The sequence below is a fragment of the Gadus chalcogrammus genome, chromosome 11, assembly GCF_026213295.1.
Source record: "Gadus chalcogrammus isolate NIFS_2021 chromosome 11, NIFS_Gcha_1.0, whole genome shotgun sequence".
NCBI classification, from domain to species: domain Eukaryota; kingdom Metazoa; phylum Chordata; class Actinopteri; order Gadiformes; family Gadidae; genus Gadus; species Gadus chalcogrammus.
In genome coordinates this window covers 10,331,737-10,354,998 of record NC_079422.1, presented here as the reverse complement: position 1 = coordinate 10,354,998, position 23,262 = coordinate 10,331,737, and the positions used below count along the sequence as shown (strand labels likewise).

The 23,262-nt window shown below is 42.9% G+C and overlaps 2 protein-coding genes across 2 annotated transcripts in view; one reads left to right on the top strand and one right to left on the bottom strand.

Annotated features, from left to right (window-relative positions):
• Positions 1-3,795, top strand: part of capn7 (calpain 7) — a 13,664-nt gene extending 9,869 nt beyond the window's left edge. The window contains exon 21 of the mRNA XM_056601711.1: positions 5-3,795. Within this exon, the coding sequence (XP_056457686.1) occupies positions 5-149 (145 nt within the window). The 3' untranslated portion in view covers positions 150-3,795. The remainder of the gene's footprint in view (positions 1-4) is intronic.
• sh3bp5b (SH3-domain binding protein 5b (BTK-associated)) lies at positions 1,991-23,262 on the bottom strand. The gene is made up of 9 exons (XM_056601712.1): positions 22,888-23,262; positions 22,403-22,465; positions 20,070-20,198; positions 9,891-10,055; positions 9,414-9,544; positions 8,657-8,699; positions 8,140-8,335; positions 6,236-6,625; positions 1,991-4,846 (listed from the first exon to the last, which is right to left on the bottom strand). Exons 1-9 carry the CDS (start codon positions 22,963-22,965, stop codon positions 4,641-4,643), a joined length of 1,401 nt encoding a protein of 466 aa, XP_056457687.1. The 5' UTR covers positions 22,966-23,262; the 3' UTR covers positions 1,991-4,640.

Below are 23,262 nucleotides of genomic sequence, written 5' to 3'. Positions count from 1 at the left end.
GTAGGTGTGGGTTCAGCTACCTGGAGCTTGACCATGTGCCAGCTGGCATCTACAACGTCATCCCCACCACCTTCCTGCCCAAACAGGAAGGGCACTTCTTCCTGGACTTTAGCAGTGCCATGGCCCTCAAGGTCTCCCACCTCCAATGAGGGGAGAGAGAGAAGAGAGAGAGAGAGCATGAGCATTTGGGATAGCCCTAAAGCCATACCTTGGATGTCGTTTCAAGGACCTTCGATTTAAGCCAAAGCCAGCCACAGTTTGGACTGTGGGCACAGGTCATCTTCTCTGGATAAATACTTGTGAGAACTTTGGGGCTGAGCGAGGGGGGAGTCGTCGTCTTGGTCAGGAGGCTCTGATCCAGACTGCAGGAGAACCACCGAGACTTGTTATATGGCTAGAAAACCATCATCAGTGGGGCGGTCATCTGATCTGTGGACCTCAGAAACCATGAAAACACACGCAGCACTTTTCACACATGGCCTCTCTACCACCTTAGAGAGGTCACACCCTTGGTTTGGCCTTTTATTTTTTTCTCCGCTAGCATTGACATACTGCAGGTTACATGACATAGCTCTGCACGCAATAGATTCACAGGGTACCGCTTCTATTAGGTCAAACAGGTCGGTTTTGTTCCCGGAGATGATTATTGTAATTTATTGATTACAAAGGGAATGCTATGATTGACTAATATTTTCAATGTGCCAAATGAAGATGATACGGATGAAAATTATATTATTTTCAATTTCTACTAAAGAAACTACAATGCAAACATTCTGATCAAAAAGATTACATTTATTTAAGACCGCAAAGCACCAACGTATTAATGTCGGAAGCAATAGCATTTTGGTTTCCATGGAGCCAAATCCATTGCCTATCAAACAGAATCAATCTTAAAATCTATTTGAACCCACCATTAACTTGTGCAACAGCAGTTCATGCTTCAAAACATTTGAACAGGGGTTTGCCTGGTAAAGTGAGTAAAATTCAGATTGTCGACTAATTTCTTTTAGATCTGTGCTGTTATACTTTTTGTTGATTGATACAGGGTAGGAAACAGGAAACTCAAACCACATGTGAGGCTCATGTTAACCTGTGCACGATTTCCACAGGCATTCTTGTTGGGACTGAAAGGAACAGGGATTATGATGGGTTCAAGTTTTAGCCAAGTTAAAGGGCCCCTGTTATACCACCAGGTGTGATGTTGATAAGCCATATATCAACCTACCAGGCTACACAGGGGGCTGTACCATCTAGTCGGCTGCTTTGTTGATCTATCAGTCATACGTCTAGAGGGGATGCTCCCACTTGTGATGTCACCAACGGGTCGATTTTGAACTGGCTTGTATTGACTCACCAACATCACACCTGTTAATAGGGGCCCTTAACATTACAAGAGCACAAGGATTTTCTTAAGAGGGGCTTTTACTCAAGCTCAATCTGTCATCATGACCTGTTTTGGTACTGTAGTTAATGAATGGATGGAAAAGTGAATAAAGGGACCTATGGAATGGTAAAAATAGGCTTCAGTGAATGAATGATGCTGTGTTAATTCTCAGGTGTAAGTCCTCCTCATTTCATCTGTAATGTATGACATAAACTTTTATTTGAGGTTTACAGCCTAAATCTTGTGTGTAGGTGAGCAAGAGGCCTAGCAATGTATCTGAATGTTGAACATGCATGATCAACTTCTCAGTTTAGAAGTAGGGGTTTGGTGAGGGAATGTATTGCCAATCTGATATTTTTAATTCGTACCTACCTATGCACTTATTTTACGTCAATCTTGTCATATTTCATAAACTGTCAACTGTAACTGAAAACAACTTTAAAGGCAGTGACATACATACTGAAATTATTTTGTTTTTATTTTGACTTGATCATTTATGTGAGTAAATAGGTATTTGTTGATGAGGGATTAAGTTTGGTTTGAAACTAAACAAAATACTCGCCGATAGACCGTATTTTGAACTCAGAAATATATATATTTCTGATTTTCTTGTTCTCTCCATCATCACTTGTTAAAAATGTAAGCGATCTCCAGCTTTTCTCTCCTATTTTACAGAAGAAAGCTTAGTCGGTCAAGCTTTCACAAAGGGCTTTAAACAAGTGTATTTCTACAGCAACCATTGTATGGTGTTGATTTGAAGCCTTTCAATACTTTTTATTTTGCAGTTTACAACTGCTTCTCAGTCTGTGTTCGTGGAGGCCCCTGCCGCCAGAAACATGATCGGTCGGAACAAATGTGAAGCTAAATAAGCCGCACACCAATATTTAATCTTTATTATATTCTAGATATGAATCTAAAGTCTGATGATACCACTTTAGACTTGGGATATTAATCTAAATATCAAGTTCACTTGGATTGAAAAATAAATATCAAGGAGTCTGAAAAGCTTGTCAGTACAACCAAAGTTCAACGATGTCTCACTATCACTTCATTTTATATATGTCTGCTTAAAGCATGGTGATTTTTTTATTTTTATGGAAACTGCCACAAACCTAGATATTCATTGATCTCAAAGCACCTCTGATCAACAGAGCCAGGCTGGACTTCCAGGACGGCAGCACTGTCCTGCCCATTCAGCAGCAAGGCCTCGCCCAGCTACTGTGTCCCTGTAACCCTGGGACACACAACCACTGACCTGTTTTCAAAGACTGAAGTAAGCCAGGCATAGCAGAGACCTTTTGAACGGGCCTTAAAAGACTGAATGAAGGGGAAGTTGAGATGCTGAAGGAGTAATGCAGAGGAGCTGCCCTCGCACAGGAACTTGGTATTAGTTTTATATGTGTTTAAATCTTAAGTGTTATTGTTTTCTATTGAATATGTGTGTACTTGGCTCACTTATAGCTGCCTGATAGCTTTACCTTTTCTAACAAATAACACTCAAATAATAAATCTTAAATCTTACCTGCAGGCTAAAGCACCACATTAAACTGAATAAGCAGGACAGGGAACTGCTCAGCAATTGTTTATTTGACTCTTATCTGAAATTAAAAAAAAACATGTGAAGCACAACCCACTAGAAAAATAAATGCACACTGTAGGAGACATACTAAATCTAACATACAAAACATTGACAATTACACAAATATAGTCCTGTAAATTCACTCTTCTTTTTACAGAAACATATCACAAAATATCACAGAATGCAGAAGCTTGCGTACATTTTTAACCACTTCTTTTATCCAGGCACCAAGAGAAGCAAGGAAAGAGGGTGGTGAAACGGTTCAACTTCAAACTGATGATTTGTTCAGAGGGCTGGAGGAGGTTCTTCCGGTGTTTGGGAAGCAGTCTTTTTTTGAGTTGGTCACATTCCTTAAAGAAAACCCAGTCACCACATTAGCTATATGCTAACATTCAGAATCAAATGATGCTTTAGTGGTATGGCTGAAGAATATTTGATGATTTGAGACTGGCAGTGAAAGACGCAATTATCGTTTCAACAATAAGTTTAAATCAGTACAGTTGAGACACACATCTAACAGACTTTTAGCACACAACTGCAACAATTCTTGCTGCTAAATTGTATCTCAAATTCACCATCATAAAAAGCATTAGTATTCATTATCTCTTAATGAATACTAGTACATACATGATAATGCCCCTTTAGTAAGGTTTAGGAGTATACTCAATGTTCAGCAGTGGCCATTTTCGTTTCATAATTTGCAGTCTTTCAGTACAACCACAAGTAGAAGAAGACGCTTAATTTATACGTAATACTTTTACCATGACAACACTTTCATGGATTCAAAAGATAAATGGCACAGACATGCACAAGAACAACCCACTTGATTTTGATATTTACTTATAATCCCAATGCTGTAATATGAAGCATAGACAACACTTATTGTTAGAATTCTCAGACTCAGTGTTATGTCCAGGCTACTTGTGTGTCTTTATCATTTTTTGTCTGAGACAAGAACAGCAGGTCCTCTTTGAGTGTGTAAAAAAAAAATGCTAACACAAAAGGTACGAAAAACATAACACTAGGACAAACGTTTGTGTCTCTGTTCTCCTCCAATCCCCTTCAGCGAACACCACCTGTTCCTCACGGTCCAGTCTTTCACTCCTACAACATAGGAGTCACATCCATCAGCGTTGTCCAACGTTAAGGGTCCTCCGTTTACAGCGCTCCCCATAGCGGTTCACTGCAGAGCCAACATGGACGCTCCCCATAGCGGTTCACTGCAGAGCCAACATGGGCGCTCCCCATAGCAGTTCAATGCAGAGCCAACATGGGCGCTCCCCATAGCAGTTCAATGCAGAGCCAACATGGACGCCCACGATAGTGGTTCAATGCAGAGCCAACATGGACGCTCCTCATAGCAGTTCACTGCAGAGCCAACATGGACACCCCCAATAGCGGTTCACTGCAGAGCCAATATGGACGCCTTCCCTAGCAGTTCACTGCAGAGCCACTATGGACTTCTTCCCTAGCAGTTCACTGCAGAGCCAATATGGACGCCTTCCCTAGCAGTTCACTGCAGAGCCAATATGGACGCCTTCCCTAGCAGTTCACTGTTGAGCCAACATGGACGCTCTCGTAGTAGTCCAAACTGGTCCATTTTTCAAAACATAGAATATGAGTCAGAGGTGGTGCGATGAACTCCTCTCCCTCCCCCCTCCCTCTCATGCCCCTTCCCTAGACTCCATTCACCAGTACCACGGCTGGACTGGGCCCCGCGGCCGCCGGTTTGGTGGCGTTGGCTCGCGGACGGCGTAGGTTGAGGAAGCTGAAGCGCCCCTCCAGGCTGAGGGTCTTTTTGGGGCCAGTGGAGCTGCTGCTGCTGCTGCTGCTGTTAGTGGAGGGGACGTCCTGGCTGCCTTCTGCACCCTCCGCCCGGTCACCTGAACCATAATGAGGGGGAAGAGAAGAACCTGCTTTAGTATTGATCCATGTTGCTTTTGTAAATAAAAGCTAATCGGAAAAATACATAGAATATTCAAAGGGGCAACTCCTACACACAATACGTGTCAGGCTCATATTGTGGTCTGTTTTCTGCCTGTTAGGATGTTGTCTCTCTCAGTGGGACACCTGCCCTCAGCTGTCAGGTTGACTTATTGGTGGTTTCCCTTAGAGCAGGCGTGTTTCCCTTAGAGCAGAGAGGTAGCGCCTGGTCAGGTGGCTCAGCAGGAATAGCTTCTCACACCCCATCCATCTGCATTTACCGCCGTGTGCTTGTTCATCGGCTAAATGCTAAATAGACCATGCTAATTTCCTGTGTATGTATGTGTGTTACTGAGTGTGCGTGTGAGTGTGTGCGTGTGTGTTTTTCATTGTTATTGAAGCAATTCTATTTATTTTTCCTCCGTTGCCATGGAAGTTTGTATATTAAGTACAATCAGTTCTCTACATTACTTTACTTATATTCTGATGTTATAGTCAACCATTGTCGAAAGACTACTGTTTGCTTTGTTCATATTCTCTTAACCTCTACTTCTGGTATTAACGAAGTACAAAAATAATATCTTTGCCAACTCTACACTACCAACTTGCTGACGGAAGTCAAGTGACCCGCTAATCCGGTCACACTGGTAGAAACTTCCCATTTTTTGGTGAGAACTAGTTTAACTCAAATAGGCCAAAGCGGATACAAAATCTGCAATGTGACTCGATGTTAAAATACAGACATAGCTCAATTCTCTGTGAAACACCCACTGTTTGTGGGTAGCAGATGCTTGTAATGCAAGGCATGCTAATGAGAACCCCTTCACAGACTAGTGATCCGCCCAGACAAATATAGGCTAGAACAAGAAGAAACACTAAATAGCAATGACAATATGCCACACACCCAACCCGCAACCAAACCCCTCTCTTGTCTTAACTTAGACATTTCTAGTAATCTTCTAGTTTTCACTTCATGTTATGCCAGTGCATTGCCGTGCTTTTCAAATAGCGCATGAATTGGATTTGTCCTTCTTGTGTTTTGAATACGCATCCTTCAGCTGACCCAGATATACAATAGTTTGCATAATATATCCACTGTAACATGATAATGTTATGTTTAATTAGGGAGTTGGTGTGACCTAACCCTAACCCAACAAATGGTGTAATGCTTGAACACAAATAATAATTAAAATACAAACATTGGAAACAAATTTCAACCCTGGGCCAGTCGTATGTGTGTGATGCGCGTTTTTATGTGCGTGTTTGCGTGTCATAAGACAAAGAATATTTCTTGATCAAATTTAAATAAACGTTTTCTAACACACACACAGACGGATAGACAGACTGACCTCTCTCCAGGTCACACTCCGGGGACGAGGCCCCGCTGCACTGGCTGCGAGGACCCAGCACGGGGGACACCAGGCCCAGGCCGGCCATCGAGGCGGGGCCGGGGAGGTCCAGGCTGCAGGGCCTCGACGACTGGGCAGGGGACGAGGACGAGGAGGTGGAGGAGGGCGACGGGGAAGGGGAGGGGCTGGCGGACGACGTGGAGCAGGTGGAGGAGGAGGAGCAGGAGGAGGAGCAGGAGGAGCCTGTGAAGGAATAAGGAGAGAGGATGTCCAGGGGGGTGGTGGGAGAGGAGCCCAGGCTGCAGAGGGAGTGGGTGTCCGAGTCCTCCTCGGACATGAGGCTGCTGCCGCCGCCGCCAAACACCTCCTCCTCCAGACACACCGAGCTTACTGCAGGAGAGGAGCGAGGAGGGGAGAGGAGAAGAGGGCAGGGGAGAGGAGGGGAGAGGAGAAGAGGGGAGAGTGGAGAGAGAATAGAGGAAGAAAAAGAAGGATATGAGTGAAGGGGTTGAGATTATTCCAGGAAAAAGACTCCAGATTCAGGTCAGATTCCTGATATGATGATATACACAGACACACGTCAGACACAGAACCATCATGGCTGAATACAACTATTGTGTTTCTCTTTAAACCTTCAACACATAATCTGTTCAAAACCAGCCCATTCCCCACTGGAACTAGACGGATGGAACAACAAACTTTAACATTTGCTCCTCCTAATGCAATCATTCATCCCTTTAATCTGGTTATGAGTGTCATAGCCGTCATGCTTGGGCTTTCAAAATAGAGACAAGGGTTTCAGTGGAAGGATTCTTCCAAGAATCCAGTAATTACCACAGACACACTACTGTCTGTGTGTTCCTGTCCCTGTGTGTGCTTGTGTGTGTGTGTGTGTGTGTGTGTGCGCGCGCGCGCGCGGTGCGCGCGTGCGTGTGTGTGTGTTAGGCAGTAGTTGGTGGTGATAGTCTGCATCAAATGAGCTTAAGCTAAAGTTTAAGCTTAAATTTAGCAGTGGAATTATCCATCCCTTTATCAAAAATATCACACCTTTCATGAAAAGACAGAATGTTCCCAGTGGTGAGACAGAATTAGCTGCTTGCAGCCAGAACCCATTAACCTTCAGGCTGCTTTTCGATTTCTATCTGAAGCTCCTTCCTCCAAAGCTACTTTCCAGGTACTAAATTAAAACCCAGGAACTGTGAGATCTGAGATTCAGGCGTTGCCAAATTTAATTATCAGGCTTTTTCATCCCCCCATTCCCTATGAAACAAGGACTTTGTTTGTGTGTGTGCTTGTATTTCACACAAAGGACGAAGGAAGTGAATGATGTAGGATCCAAAACTAAAAAACAGCTGGATCGTATTAGTTCTGATTAACTACAAAGCACTGCATTATTACGGTCTTGCCTTTTAGTACAGAGACTGCAGAGGGCAGCCACAAACCATCATCGAGCACCTAACCTTTCTTTGTATTGGACTGCAATGCTAAAGAATACTTGCATTTGCTGTAGCAGTACTACAGCAAATTACTTAGAGTGCTAACCCTCTTTCTGGTTCAATATACAAACACAGAGCTGAAGAGCATGACACTCTGCCTCACAAGCTACCGCAACGCACCGTGTTAGGATCCGATTTTAAACTGAACAAATGAGATGGGTAGACCTCACAGTCCTAGCTTGTGTGTGCCGAAAGTAAGTCGCAAATCAATTTTAGGATTCTTTTTGATATTTTTAGACTCTGTTTACAGTTGGACTTGTTGTAAAGCTCTAACCACGCGCAGACCAATAACCTGAGAGACAAATGCCAGTGCTGCAGTGGACGGCAGGTCTAATCACAGACAGACAGACAGACAGACACACACACACCGGCCCTCCACCTTCTGAGAGGACAGCGGTCTGGACTTACTAGAGCCTTCGTCCGTCTCCGAGGCAACACCGTCCACCTCTGCACCGACGCCCCGGCCCCGCGGGCCCATGGCGCTGGAGCGCCGGCGCTCGTGGATCTGGTCTGAGATCACCTCCAGGCTTCTGAGGGCCCCCTTGTACTGGCCCTTGGCCTGGCAGAGCCTGGCCTGCAGGTCATCCACCTTCTGCTTCAGGTGCTGCAGGGGAGGGGGGGAGGAGGGAGAGACAGAAGAGGTTCTGTTAAAAGAGGTTCCGTGTCCAAAACGGGGAACTTTGAATACAGTGGAACCGAGATTAACGAGAAGTACATATTTTATGCGCACACACAAACACACACAAACACATGAAACGGGCCTGCGTAAACTGCGTCTCAGAATTCCAATGTCAAGCTGAATTCCCACAGTGTTTTATTGCAGCACTGTTTAGTACCGTCTTGAACTATACAAGCCATTTAAAATGTCTGTAGGACTGTAAAGGACTGTAAAGGGTTAATGACACACAGTGGTGCATATACATACCTCTAGCTGCAGGTAATATTTAGCCTTCATCTCAAAGTATGGCCTGTGTAAAGGGAGAGAGGGAAGAAAGGGATTATATAAAACAAAAATAAAGCATGTAACCTAGAAAAGAGCACGCGGCTGCAGTAGGCCTACATTATCACCATGGTAACCACCAGTGTGCCGAGAACACGAGCGAACGAGAGAGGGTGAGAGCTTGGCTGAGATAGATAGACGGCTATGCAGAACATAGTAACATACATCTTACACACTTTTTACCTCCAGCTTAGATAATACAAGGAGTAGACTGCGTAGACTAGCCCAAAAAAGGTACTACTCGCTCAATGTTTTCCCTTTATACTATGCTCCACACGTCATTTGAATTTGAAGTTGGACATCATCTTGTGACTTTGATTGCCTTGTCAACGTTTTCATTATTTATCAAATGTGCAAAATAGGTAAGAGAAAGCCAGGCGGTTAAATTGCTGATTTAGCATTGCCACAGCTCAATCATCAGATATTTTAGTGGAAGGAAAATATCTTGAGTAAGACTTCTCATTAAACGCTTGACTTTATCTTCATTTTTCCTCAGAAACAGTTTTGCTTCTGTATTGAATTCTCGGGTTTGTAAACCACATTTCATAACTGAAACCGATGTCAACTGAACCTGTGTAACCTCAATAGTCCGATATGGATAAGAACAATCTATGAAAGTATTGGCATGAAACACTGGGTCCAAATATGACCAATTAAATAATAAAGGGGAGGGGGGGCTCACTTGGACTTGTTGATGGTGCGTTTGAGTTTCTTCTCCAGCTGTTTCATGTGACTCATGGCGGCGGTGTACTTGGCCGCCGTCTCCTTGTGCACCAGCTCACTCCGTGTCTTGGTGTGCTCCGCCTCCATCACCTGGGACAGCCAATCACAGCCCACAACGTCAATCCCTCTCAGGATGCATCCCTGACCACTCTGAACGTGAACCTTTTACTGAGCATAGTTTGTAGAGCTACACAGGCTTCAACCCCTCCATTATGTTCTTTCACTTGGATTGGATTCATTTTAGTTTGGCTCAGTTATATTTCATATTTATATTAATTGTACTTAGTAACACATTACACCCAATCTTTCCCTTTTCCTGAAAATAAACCAGATGGTTAACCCGCACAAACACTCTCATCCATACAAAACTAACTCTCTCACACGTTCCTACACTCTTTCAGACTCACTCACGCCTACTCCCAGCCCCCAGGCTCACCCGCTGGGTGGCGTGGTTGAGCATCTCCTGCCAGGCCGAGTCGAACTGCCTGTGGTCCTCCTCCAGCAGCCGCTGCTCGGCCAGGGAGATGGTCTCCTTGGCAGCCCGCAGCACCTCCGCCGCCCTCTGGAAGTCCTGGGTGGCCTTCTGGGCCTCTAGCTGGGCCTGGAGGGGAGGCACGGAGGGGGATGGAGATTCATTATTTTAAGTATAATTGATCATTTTAAATTATTACATGTCAGCAAATGTTTTACAGATCAAAGAGAATGAATCCCAAATTAAACTAAATCGATAAACAAGTAAAACTCATTAGTTCAATTTGATCCTCCTATAAGCAAATGGGTTCCAATCCAACTATGTTCTACTCGTTTATTAAAAAGCAGCCGACCTACCAAATCTGTGCAAAAGTTCAAGAAGCTCCAGTTCGATTTTCTGGTAAACCCAGTGAACTGTCTGTGCTATATCCGGAGGCCCCTGTGTTGGGTAGCCAAGACACCACTAACACCAAAGATTGGATTAGTGCCGGTATTTACAGACAGACCTAATACAAGATTGAGCACGAGCACAATGCGTTTTGGAAGAAAACAGCGGCATTATTTACAGCCTGCGCAGAAACTACCGTCGGACGTAATCCAGCCTGTGTGGGGATCTGATAGAGGTCAGACTCAGGGGATAGTGAGGTGAAGTCAGTTGGGTGTTGGGTTGCCAGCCAAAAGCTACTGGGGTTTCACGCCCAAATTTCCGCAGTCTACAGTGATACCTGAAGGCTTCAATAACCTCCCAGCATGCATGTGAATCCACTGCAAGTCGCTTTGGATAACGGCTTCTGGTAAATTACTATATGAATAGAACGCCCTAAAGTAAATGATTCAGCCTACTGTTGACAGCCATGCATAAGCAGAATCTTCTAGTGACACTGGTCTCCTTAATTCCAGGTTTGACGCCCAGCGTCACAGTGTACCTTCATTTGTTTGTGATCTTTGTTAATCACACAAAAGGAAAACAAAGCTGGTCCCTCTGTTCACAGGTTTAATATATTACCCACTTGGAACATTGCCCTAGGTTCCTCTACTCTCAGAGAATTCAAAATGATTGAAGAAGATTCAGTCCAAACAAACTATGATCCGCATCCAGAAACAGGCAGTATGGCAAAAAGAAACAAACCAAAGTTGCGGTTATGAATTATGCAGCATAATGAGAAGCCACCTCTACAGATGGGACACGAGTCCAAACCTCCCTCCGGAATGTCCTGCAAGCCCAGCGCATTTCGCGACCTTATGACATCACCCCGTGCTACGGGTTAATAGCATTAGCAGCACAGCCACACAACATGCTAACGCAGCGAACCATGCACAGTCTCAGTCCTTGTCCGGGAGATGTGTGACTACTACTGTCCACCAGTGTTGCCAGATCTTGCCAAAGAAGCAAAGCAACCAGGTTCGGGTCCGTGTGCATGTCTGCATGTGTGTGCCTATGGCAATGTAGGGTGAGCTCCATTTAATTTGTGTGTTGCTCATGGTCTACATGAACACAGAGACTTAGTCGTGCGATTTATGGAACGTGTCAATGTCGTGTGAGGTGGGGGGAGGAAGCAGGAAGCAAAGTGGTGGATTGCCCCAGAGACAGGACAAACTAACTAATGCGACTCAGCAATCAGAATAGGTCGAACGTAGTTATCCATCATCATTATACAGTAAAGTGTCCAGTATTTCATATGCACTCTCAAACGTTAAACGTTATCAATTATAATCAAGCAACACAACCACATCATTGCAGTTCATGCTTCAGGTTTTTGCATCTGCAAATATGACCTCATGTAGTCCAGTTATCGTACTGTATGGAATGACCATTGCTTTCGGGTCAACGTTTGCCATACAAACATCTAGGAGTAATTTGAGAAGAAAATATGTCACACCCACCGAGAAAAAACAAGGTCTGCATTTATGGGGCTCTTAAAATAAAAGATTAGATGATCCACAGTAAACAAACATGGTCCTTAAAATCGATCTTAAGTTAAAACAAGGCTGGGAGATTTTGAACCGATCTTTCTTCATGTCTATATTTAGGTGATCACTGTCACTATCCCCCTCACAGATTATATAAAGACATAATAATTCAGCATTTCTAACAACCTTTGATTTTGTTTTTATCCTCGTAAACTGTGTTTTGCTGTTTTTGCTCTGATGTGTAAATCACTTGATGACATGCCGTGGTCTGACAGAGAAGACGGGGATGGATCAAAGTAACAAGGCCACGGTGTTGTCGATCAAGTCTTGCTGTTGTTGTGCTCAACTTGGCAGAATCAAACCACGCATCACAACCAGCCTGGCAGGGCTCTGTTTGATCTCTCTAACTCAGTCATGTTTTGAAATGAACGGCTGTGGAGTCGTATCGCCCCATCTTGTTATTGCCAAAGAGTATGGCTGATTGCTTTAAAAAATATAAAGAAATGACCTTCCATGATGCGTGATTCACTTTCAGCTGGGCTGTTACCTTAAAGACTAAAGTAGGTTGTTGGGTCCAAACGTCTAATGTCTCCAGTCAACCTCGAGCAACATGCCCACAAACTACCAGCATGACAAAAAGAGAAACATACACTGCACATCTCTTTGGAGAGCAATATTCCATAGGATAGGAACAGCAGTTCGGTTTTGCTTATAAATCTGTCTCGTTCAACCTCTTGCCCTACTTTCCTCAGTGCTCGTTTGTTCGCCAAAGGCACCAAAGAAAAAGGAAGAAAGAAAGAAAGAAGCACTTTTGTCAAGCTATCTAAGCTTCTACCTAAGCCTTCATTAACCTTTCTTAGGAGCCACATATAGTTATAGGAACAAACTAATAATAACAAATCAAGCTGTGGAGAACTCTTACTCTGCATGCAGGGTGATGAATCTCAGACTAAAGAAAGCAGTTATTGCATTTACTGTAATGCCTGGAGGCCTGTATTGTAATATTTGAGACATTTACTATATTTGGTATGAGCCTACTTAATATATTGTATATAATAAACACGGTTGAGGTGGATCGGATGCAGATTGATTGTGATGTTTACGGGAAAACAAAAGGCATAGCATAAAGAGGAAGATGTAAGAGCAATGACAGCAACACTGAAGCAGAGAACAGATGGAGATGATTAATAGAAAAGAGAGAGAGAGCAGGGGGCGAGAAAAAGATAGAGTGGGAGAGTGATGGAGAGAAGAAAGTTCTCTGCATCAGTTCCTAAAAAGTTCATTTTTAGTGCCTCGATGTTCCTCCCTTGATGTTCAGCGTGACAGCCTGGGGCGCTAGCTGTCATTAGCACTTCATGCTGATTCTGTTCCCTTTTTAGCATCACGGCTAACAGCTGCATGATGTTTGAGAGAGAGAGAGAGAGAGAGAGAGAGAGAGAGAGAGAGAGAGAGAGAGAGAGAGAGAGAGAGAGAGAGAGAGAGAGAGAGAGAGAGAGAGAGAGAGAGAGAGAGAAAACGATAGAAAGAGAGGCAGAGAAAACGATAGAAAGAGAGGCAGAGACTAGTGGATTCTTCGGTAAAACAGTAACAACAGAAGCAACTATCATATCGCACCAACTCGTCCTATGACTGGCCCCCAGTCCCAGGCAAAATAATATGGAAGGAAAACTGCTTCTGTGGACTTTTTTAATTACTCACCAGAACTCATCACACTATGGACCTCAGGGGAAAATCTCACACATTCACATCTGATACATGTTGCATCAAACACTTCTGTTCTTTTAACAGAAGAGAGGGGAAAAGTGCTAGGGAGTTAGTTCAGGATATATGAGAGAAGTGGAAAAAGAAGTTGAAAAATTTGATGAGAGAGGGAGTAGAGTTGTAGCAATTAGAAACTGGAAGAAGAGAAAAGGAAAAGGGGGTAGAAAGACAAGAACTCTAGGTTGACCTCATGAAAGCAAATGGAAGTTGCAGAATCACAGCACAACAAACTGATTTAAATCTACTCATCACAAATGATAATTAATCACTGTTAAAATGCCCAATTGGGGACCTCAGGAATTTTAAGCCGATATTCTGGGTCCTGCTAGCATTGCCATTGTTGGCTAGCCACAGCCTGTTAACACGTTTTGTCAGGTTTGAAAACGGTTATTCTTTTGTCAAGAAAGTTGGGTGGTTGATAAACAACGACCAACCTAGTAAGGTCAGTGAGCCTGAGCATAGTGCACCAGTAGCAATGTTTTCCTCCGTTTTTATGGCCCTTCATGGCCAATATAACCGAGAGACATCCTGGCTCCAGAAGTAGGACAGTGGATGCTTATGACTAGCAAGCAATGGTAATAATATATTACAGGCTGTGCTGCACAGCATGCAGTCTAATCTTTTATTTAGATTACACAGGAGATGTCGAGACTTTGAGAAAATGTAGGTCATCCCTTCTTATATTTAGATGTACAATTGCAAATGGTGCATCCCATGGTTGCTTTGGCTGCCCGTCAGGCTAAGCAAGCCAATGTTAGACTCTTGTCATTGGCCGTAGTTGATGCCATGGTGGACGGTTTGTACACATTAATAATGTGCATCGTCTTGTTCATACACAAGATGAATGCACTTAAATTATTGACAAGGATAATAATGGAATGAAAGTAATGTGTTCTTTAAAGCACCAAACCACAACAACTAATTATTTATGTGTAATAGATAACCTGGCAATAAACCAATCACCAATCCCCAGTGCGATCAGTGGTGAGGCATTTTTCCATTGAGCAGGGCTAGGAGTTTTGTTCCTTCGGTCACAAGTCTAGGTGTAGTCAAGCTGGACTTCATGAATAGCGCACAATGTCTGTGTTTAGCATCATGGCTTTCAAAGAGTGACACATCCACACATTGAGGTTCACTACTTTCGAAACCAAAGCTACTTTCACACCCACAGAGTGGCAGATTTGGTCAGATGGAGGACCGATTAGGGTGGCACTTAAGTTCTCACCCTCCATTTCCACATTTGGTCATGTTGTTGACATACAACACTTAACAATTTTGGTGTGCTCCCGATCGTCAAGGTTTCCAAAAGAATTCAGCGATTTCAAAACCAAATCAAATCAATGTTGTCCCTCAATGGCTGAAATGTGTTCAGTGATGTTTACTTGTCCTCACTTGGTTTAGTTTCAACCGATCAATCTCATCAAATCCTGAAGAATCAAAACGCAATCCTCCCAAATGTATGACCTATTTGCTGCTAGAAGTAGGTCACATTACAGCGAATAGGCTCTGAAAGACATTTGAAGTTGACGTACACCAACATTCTGACCAATAATGAACCAAACAAATCAAACTCACAGAAAAAATTATATGTAAACAGAGGTTATAGTATTTAGCAAATGAAGGAACATTGTGAGTGAGTGAGTGAGTGAGTGAGTGAGTGAGTGAGTGAGTGAGTGAGTGAGTGAGTGAGTCATACAGACAGAGGGAATGTATTAGCATCAAGCTAAAGGCCACAGATGGGCCATCCACAGTATTGTCAACCTCTGCTACCAGGACAACAGGGAAGCGTGCGCACACACACGTGCGTGCGTGCGTATGTCTAAAGTGTGCATCAGGAACAAATAAACTGAATTGGGCTCTGGGCTGAAACAGCCCGTTTACCCGACTGTTGGCTTTTCTGTCCGTCTGTCTCCGGGTCAACCTTTCTGCCGGCTTCAATGGACATGTTTCCATCTTCTGGCTATCTTGAATTCGACCTTTAGTCAATACTGTCTGCGCCTAGAAGAGTGAACCTGACGAAGCAACAGCGAAAGCGTCGTTGACATAAATAAATCAGCTTACCAGTGTGCGGTTTTTTAGACTTTTGCTTTATATTATCGTTGGCTGCACATCACCAGCACCTGAGAATCAAAAGGCTGTGAACAGGGACTTTGTTATTTTTACTGTCTGTGTCTTGTTCGCCTTCTGCTTAAATCCTCCTGATCCTTTCTCAATACACACACTAAACAGGAGACATGAACATATTCTCAAGGTTTTTCATTTAATTTCCATGTTTCTAGTCCAAGGGTCTTTAAAATAACCTCCATGAGATGAAATAAAAGTCAGCCTTCACACAAGCATAAAATCCTGAAAGCATCAGAGCCACTGACAAACAAAGGAGAATTATGTGTAATTCATTTTGTTTTATAGCCTACAAAATGTTCTGAAATAATAAGATACGACTTACGAACAGAAATGGCGCAATTCACATTTCATAATGAATCAAAATAGTTGATAAAAAACACTTCTGTAAATTACGTACTTATTGCAACTTCAGCTTTGTGTTCCCCTAACTCTGCACTTTAAAATGTGCAAATTCAACCATTCACTCCCTCTGTATCTCTGCAGTGAAATACACCTTTTAACACTCCCCCCCCCCCCCCCCCCCCCAACCTTTGCTGAGTCACTGCTTGAATGATCTCTTAATGTGGAGGAACCCTAAAAAAGCCTATTTGGTTTTATTTGAATGCGAACCCTGCAGCGTTATCTCTGGATCTAGGTTCAAACCTACACTTGACAGGCTACCTTATAGCATCCTTGGGCAAGATGCCCTCACATCAACCTGCTTCGCTACTTAAGCAGATCACTGTAAGCCACTTTGGATACAAGTGTCTGAGTAAATAGTAAATAGTTAATAGTCTTGTGTATCATCAATTGGATCTCCTTTTAAACTGTAAAGTACAACTCTTCCCCATTCTACCCTCCCCAAAAAACATTGTTAGTCTCTTGTTACATTATAATGTAACAATATATTATTGCTATACAGCTGGCCTACCGACCCACCCTTGTTGGCCAGCATATTCTATTCTATTCTATTCAGAAGTGGTTGAGTCATTCTGACGGATGGAGTCAGCTAAATACACTCGTAGCTAAACATGGGTAAAGAGTGAAGTGCTCATTACACAATAGTGTGGCTGCTATTTGTGTATTTCCCGGCGAGGGTTACCCCAAGACATGGTCCAGCCACAGTCACCACTCCCTGGCCAGTCAGACTCTTATCTGGTACGGCAAACAGGTGGCTTATCATGGGAGGGAGACCTTGGAAAGACTGATAGACAGTCTCATATACATATATTTACTGTGTATATATACATATACATAGAGAGAGAGGATCTAATAAAAACCGATCTGTACTGTTGGGCTGTCTTGATATATCTGATTTTGAAAAAAAGATGTACCCATTTGGGTCGGCTTAGCTCAGGAGGTAGAGCAGTTGTGTTGTAACCGAAAGGTTGCTAGTTCGATCCCCGGCTCCTCCTAGCTGAGTGTTGATGTGTCCCTGAGCAAGACAAATTCTACCCTAACTGCTCCTGACGAGCTGGCTGTCGCCTTGCATGGTTGACTCTGCCGTCGGTGTGTCAATGTGTCTATTAACCGATGTAAGTCGCTTTGGATAAAAGCGTCTGCTAAATGCCCTAATTGTAATTTAAAACCGCAAATGCAAATAGAACAGCAAGTGTGGGTGTGTGTGTGTGTGTGTGTGTGTGTGTGTGTGTGTGTGTGTGGACTTGAAATCATGATGAATGACATAATGTATGGCAAGAGCCAGTTGGAGAGGTACACAAATAAGGAAAGGATATGGGAGAAAGGGAAGGAAGTATGGAATTGATTCCATACTTTACTATATTACAATTAAAAGTAAATCCTCCAACCAGAGGTGATTGTGGGTAATTCAATCCCGTTTTAGTAGAATGTTTATTGATGAAATTTAGACACCGTCACATCAAGACATACCATTTGGATTATTTTACCAATTAGGATGAGGGATGAGTGTTAACGAGAAGACAATCACATGATATTATAACAGAAGTTTGGTTTTTAATTAGATTTGATAATGATATCATGCTTTAAATAATGCTTGGTGCCATACTGATACATATTACAATTTAATGTAAGGTATTGAACCTTGGTTTGATCCTTCATCCTTCTTCTACATCTTGAATATATATGCATTTAATAAATAATATTAGTATATCTTTGGAAGAAATATATCTTCAAAGAGTTACATTTTTCACTTTCAAAGGATTGTATGATCAGAGAGAAACAAGTGGCAACATTTCATAATTTGAACAGTGAGAAAGACACATCATTTGGCAAAAATCTGTGGCTCCAAAATCTGAGGTGAAAACGCCTCAACCAGAACGTTCGGTCAATGTTTAGAGCGGGAAAGAGATTGCCATAAAACCTTCAGTACTACTGCAGTGTACTGCTGCAGAGAGAGGGAGGACAGAGATTATGTGTGAGTGTGAAATTAGAGAAAGCAAGGCGAAACTACTGAAAGCAGAACATGTTGTCCTCACATCAGATGCTATCTTTTCTGCCATGAGACGCATGGAGGATAGGGAAAAACCCAACCATGTGTTTACTAATAGATCTAGTGTGCTGGTCTCAACAATTTGTTTGATTTGAATAACCACCAGTGCCTTAGAGAGCGACCGGAAATATCTCCTGATCTCTACTGTGTTAAAGAAAAGCTATCGCGGTTGGGCGGGGTGATCACGCTTAGCTCTAAGCCCAGGAGGATATGGTCCTCGTTATATTTGAATAACAACATAAATAGACCTTGAGCGATAGCGGTGACACCTGTTAAGTCAGCAGAGTATGCTTAACATTCTTCCACTGTTCTTTTATGCTGCTGATTTGGGGAAATGTAAGCTAATTCTACGCTAATGCTCAAATACTGTACGACACAATAAGAGAACGGATGCGCGCACAATGGTGCTAAAATACTACGAATAGGGCCATTCAAATGAACATCTATTTTTGGGTGGGATTTCTACCTAGCAGCAGGTAGACAGAGAGGAACTGGTGTCAGTTCCTCAGTCATGACATACAGTCATGCCTTGGGGAAGTTCAATGAACAGTAGCTAGTTCAGCTTGTGACGCCGCAGGTAGCGCCTTTAGAACAATGACTGCACACAGCACGCCAGCTGTCTCCCTCTGGTCATAGTACTTGGGTCAATGCTTATAGTAGTGATTAAGGTGAACTATTTCTACAGGTTCCAGTATTCACATATTCTCTGAATATTTACTTAAATCTATCCAACGGTAGTATAGGTTTAGCTATAGCTCCATGGGCACAGATTCAGTGTCTCTTCCAACTTTTGCAAAACAGTAAGTCCCATCCCCCAATATAAATTATTTCTAAATGTATATTATTGAAAATACATATCTATTAGAAGCCACACAAACACCTTTTTGAAGTTTTTGTTTATGTCCCCCCCCTATATATCCTGCTCAGTGGTCTAAACCGTTGCATTTACGATTCCGGCCATATACCTCTATGGCTATTTTCAGAGAATGAATGATGCTGCATTTGTGGATGCGTGGCTAAAATATGTAAATATATATAGTGATGGCCAAACAGTGATTCATTAATAAATATTTTAAACTAATGAAACTCTCCATGTTTGTGGTCCATGTTTGTTGTTTGTGGTCTTAGTTGTAATGAGATCAGTGCCCTTGAGTAGCTCTCGTTCTAAGTGAAAAAGTTGGTCAGTGACACAGGCTGGACTTTCCGGTTGGAAAAAGAGAACTCAAACTGTTTGATTATGAAACACACTTTCACGCCATCTTGCAACTTAATCATCAGCTTAAAGTTACTTCCATGGAAGTGCAAGTGTCTCTACACCCCCTCCCGAACCCCCCGCTCATCATGTCTTAAAACTGAGACCAATTAAAGAGAAAATAGGGTGTGGGAACAAACTGAAAATAGAAGTGCTTTGTCCCACCTGGGGATCTCCTGAACACTTTCTCTTTGAGGCTTCACAGCTGTGTGGGCTCTAAATAGAAACATTGTTGGTATAGTTGAGCATTAATGCGCGACACATTATGGGTGAGTACCGGTATTTACCAAAATGAGGATAAGGTCCAGCCCGAAGTGACCGAACCTTAGGCTCAGAGTACACAATCAAAGACTTAATTCACCTTAATAATCGGTTCCTTGACAAACAGTCCTTTCAAGAGTCGACCACAACAAAGTAAAAACACCAATTAAAGGTGTAAAACGTACATCAGTTGGTACTTTTTTAAAAAGAGAAATTTCTATACTTTACCCCTGACCTCCCTACAACCAGCGCACACACACACACACACACACACACACACACACACACACACACACACACACACACACACACACACACACACACACACACACACACACACACACACACACACACACACACACACACACACACACACACGTCCTCACCTGTCTAGCCACCCTGCGGGCCTCCCAGTAGGGCTTGGACTCGTCCACTGCCTTCCCGATCTTCTTCAGCAGCTCGTCCAGCTTCAGGGTGGCCTCCACCAGCACAGAGCGGAACCTCTGCCTGGCGCTCTGACGGGGAACAAGAGACCGGGTGAGGGAACAGGTTCCACTGAGCAGTTCGAGTCCCGCCAGGAAAACCAAGATTTTGTTGAGGACACCAAACCCATGATCATAGCCAAATGACAACACAAATGATCCAAACATAAAAATAGATGTATCAAAGTCACACAAATGTCTTTGAGGACAGGGAATAGACCAACATATTCTTCAATGGTTAAACTATTAACTAATGGTTATTCTAAAGTTATTTAGCAGAAAATAAGAGATTTTGCAGGGGTTGCTGCTGATATTTTTCCAAGAAGATTTTGGCAGAGCTTAAACAACAGTGGTGTGGACACAAACCTCAAACAAACCAGTCCGAGGGAAATCTAAGTTTTGGCAAAACGCGGTAAACTAAGTCTGTGTTGTTCTGATTGGAATCACCTTCATAAAGGTTACATTGTTCCTAGGTCAAACTATCGACTGTAAAAGATTGTAGTCTATACCAAACACGAGAACATAAATACGCAGAATTCAGAGTCATGCGTCATGTACCCAAAAAGGGTAAAGAACAGTGCCATCTTTTCTTAATGTAGCGGACCAGAGATAAGGGACCTGGCCAGCTGGGAGGTCATCTTACTTAAATCAATTACACAACTTTCATCCGACTACATCAGAACGCCTTCAGCAGCCTAAGAGGGAACAATACTAGAAAGGTTATTGGAATATGTCATGCATTATGTTTTACCCAAGCCTACAGTAGGTTTTTGGAAGCTGGAAGAGTTCAGAGAAAACTGCTTTTTTAGGTGTTGTTTTGTTGTTCTCCTATTCTGTGGAATTCTATTAAAATATTTTGTCATGATTGAGTAAAGATTTCAGAACTGCTGGCCCATGTATAAAAAGGTCAGCAAGACCAATTGGTCGCAGGCTTGATAAGAGGATATCACATGACTTCTGTGTTTACACTGTATCAAAGAACACTGCATCGGTACAAATAAACATTTGGATACCACAACATCAGCGTCTTACACACAATGTACACTGCGTGTTTCATTTAAAATCCAGACAACTATAGCGTATACGCAAGTTCTCAGCCATGTCCTCAACAAATTGCTATGTCTCTCCCTGTGTCAAGGAAACAAGCAATCATACACTGTAACACATATATAATGACAGTAACATTGGCGTGAGTAACACACATACACACACAGACCAGCGTGTAAATCTTCCAATCCACCTCATCCAGAAAAACTGCTAGCCTCGTGTGCAGGATTTTGCAGGACTTTATCCTCTGTAGATCGCCATAATGTATGCTGATCGTGAGCTTGAGCTACACTCAGTTACTTCCACTACCCAGCATCCAAAGGCCACACCATGAATCATTTTCATGAGCCAAATCCCCATGACAGCACATGCCGTTACACTAACGGGCACACTTCTTCAGTCTTATAAATTACTTTGACGTCCCACCTCAACGCTCATAACCCGTTTGAGCAGTTAAGTAGAGCAACATTAAGTGAGCGTGAACCATTCAGAAACTAACTTATAGTACAATAATAAACCACTGCACTTATTTCAAAATATAAAGCACTGATATACAGTGGCCCATTAAAACAAACAGATAAAATAATAATAGCTAGCATATTATTAAATACACTTTCAAGTACAGTTTTAAGTACGCCCATAATGTCCTACGCTGTACCATCTCATCTGATGTCAAGATATCAATAGGATATCAATCTAGGGAGATCAATGACGTAGGGCCAATATACACCAAGATGTTCTTACTGATGCACACGTACTTCTTCAAAGGACAAAATGTGAACAAAATGTGTTCCAATGCCATGATCCTTTGGTGTCTTTTCAAATGGGTTTTATCAGGGAAAGGCAGTGTGTATGTGTGTGTGTGTGTGTGTGTGTGTGTGTGTGTGTGTGTGTGTGTGTGTGTGTGTGTGTGTGTGTGTGTATGTGTGTGTTATTCAATCTCAAAAGAGCATGATAAGGAATTGTCACTAGTGGCTGTGTGCAACTGAGGGCACTGAAGTGTGAGTAGGCCTACATCGCAAAGGACAAAAATAAATAATTGTATTCAGTTGACTACATCTTCACCTTGCTAATGGTGTGTGTGTGTGTGTGTGTGTGTGTGTGTGTGTGTGTGTGTGTGTGTGTGTGTGTGTGTGTGTGTGTGTGTGTGTGTGTGTGTGTGTGTGTGTGTGTGTGTTTATCAAGCTCACCTCCAGTTCAGTTTCACATCTGTTGATGGCGTCTGTGGACTGGTTAAGTTTCTCCAGCTCTCCCTGAGTGAGAGGAAACCGAAGGACAGGAGACAGAGATCAGAATTTGATAGATGATTGCAAGTGGGGTTAATATATCTAATCCTATAATTAAGTTGAACCTAAAATGGTTTGCAATTAATGTTAAGGAACGACTAGAACCCCAACTCCAACAGAAGATTTAGCTTTTAGACCAATTGCAATGCATTTCGATGCCTTCATATTGGCGATATTATTACTATTAAGGAGACGAGACTGCCTGGGTAAATAAATGGGCCATTGAGTCATGGCTGCAAACCATTTAAAATAGGCATTATAACCTATAAATCATCAGACTCAACGTTGCCGATCACGGTATTCTTGAACCCAATGGACCCCTTTGGCTCTGCAATTGAATAACAGAACCATTACAATCTCAAATAGGCTATCGTTACCGTAACACCTACCTGGATCCTAGGATCCATCTCCTCCTCTTCGTATTCGGTTTCCTCGTCTGATCGATTGTCCCTCTCTGAACGGTCCATGTCGGTAGCGGTAACGAGTAGAGGCTACTGCTGTCAAAAATCGAACAAAGCCGGCCGGGGCTACGTTGAGACACGCGCAGAGACGGCGAGACCAGGCGCGACGCTAGGATCAGCCTCATACACAGAGGAACACGGCAGATAGTATATGAGAATAGAATACAACAAGCCTAAAGTTTTATTTTGTTTTTAGTCAGCTTGTATTCTCAGTAAAGTCTTTCCACGGAAGGCATCGCGAGGAGGAATATCTCGCTGTGACGTCCTTGCTCGGTGCTCCTCTCTCCGTAGCGGGCGAGAACG

What these genes read in the sequence shown, in the direction of transcription:
- sh3bp5b (XM_056601712.1), bottom strand. Translation starts at nt 22,965, where the DNA reads ATGGACCGTTCAGAGAGGGACAATCGATCAGACGAGGAAACCGAATAC. An exon ending in AGATGGATCCTAGGATCCAG is followed by an intron (nt 22,466 to 22,887) that starts GTAGGTGTTACG and finishes CCTCTCACTCAG; the next exon opens with GGAGAGCTGGAGAAACTTAA. An exon ending in CCCGCAGGGTGGCTAGACAG is followed by an intron (nt 10,056 to 20,069) that starts GTGAGGACGTGT and finishes CCTCCCCTCCAG; the next exon opens with GCCCAGCTAGAGGCCCAGAA.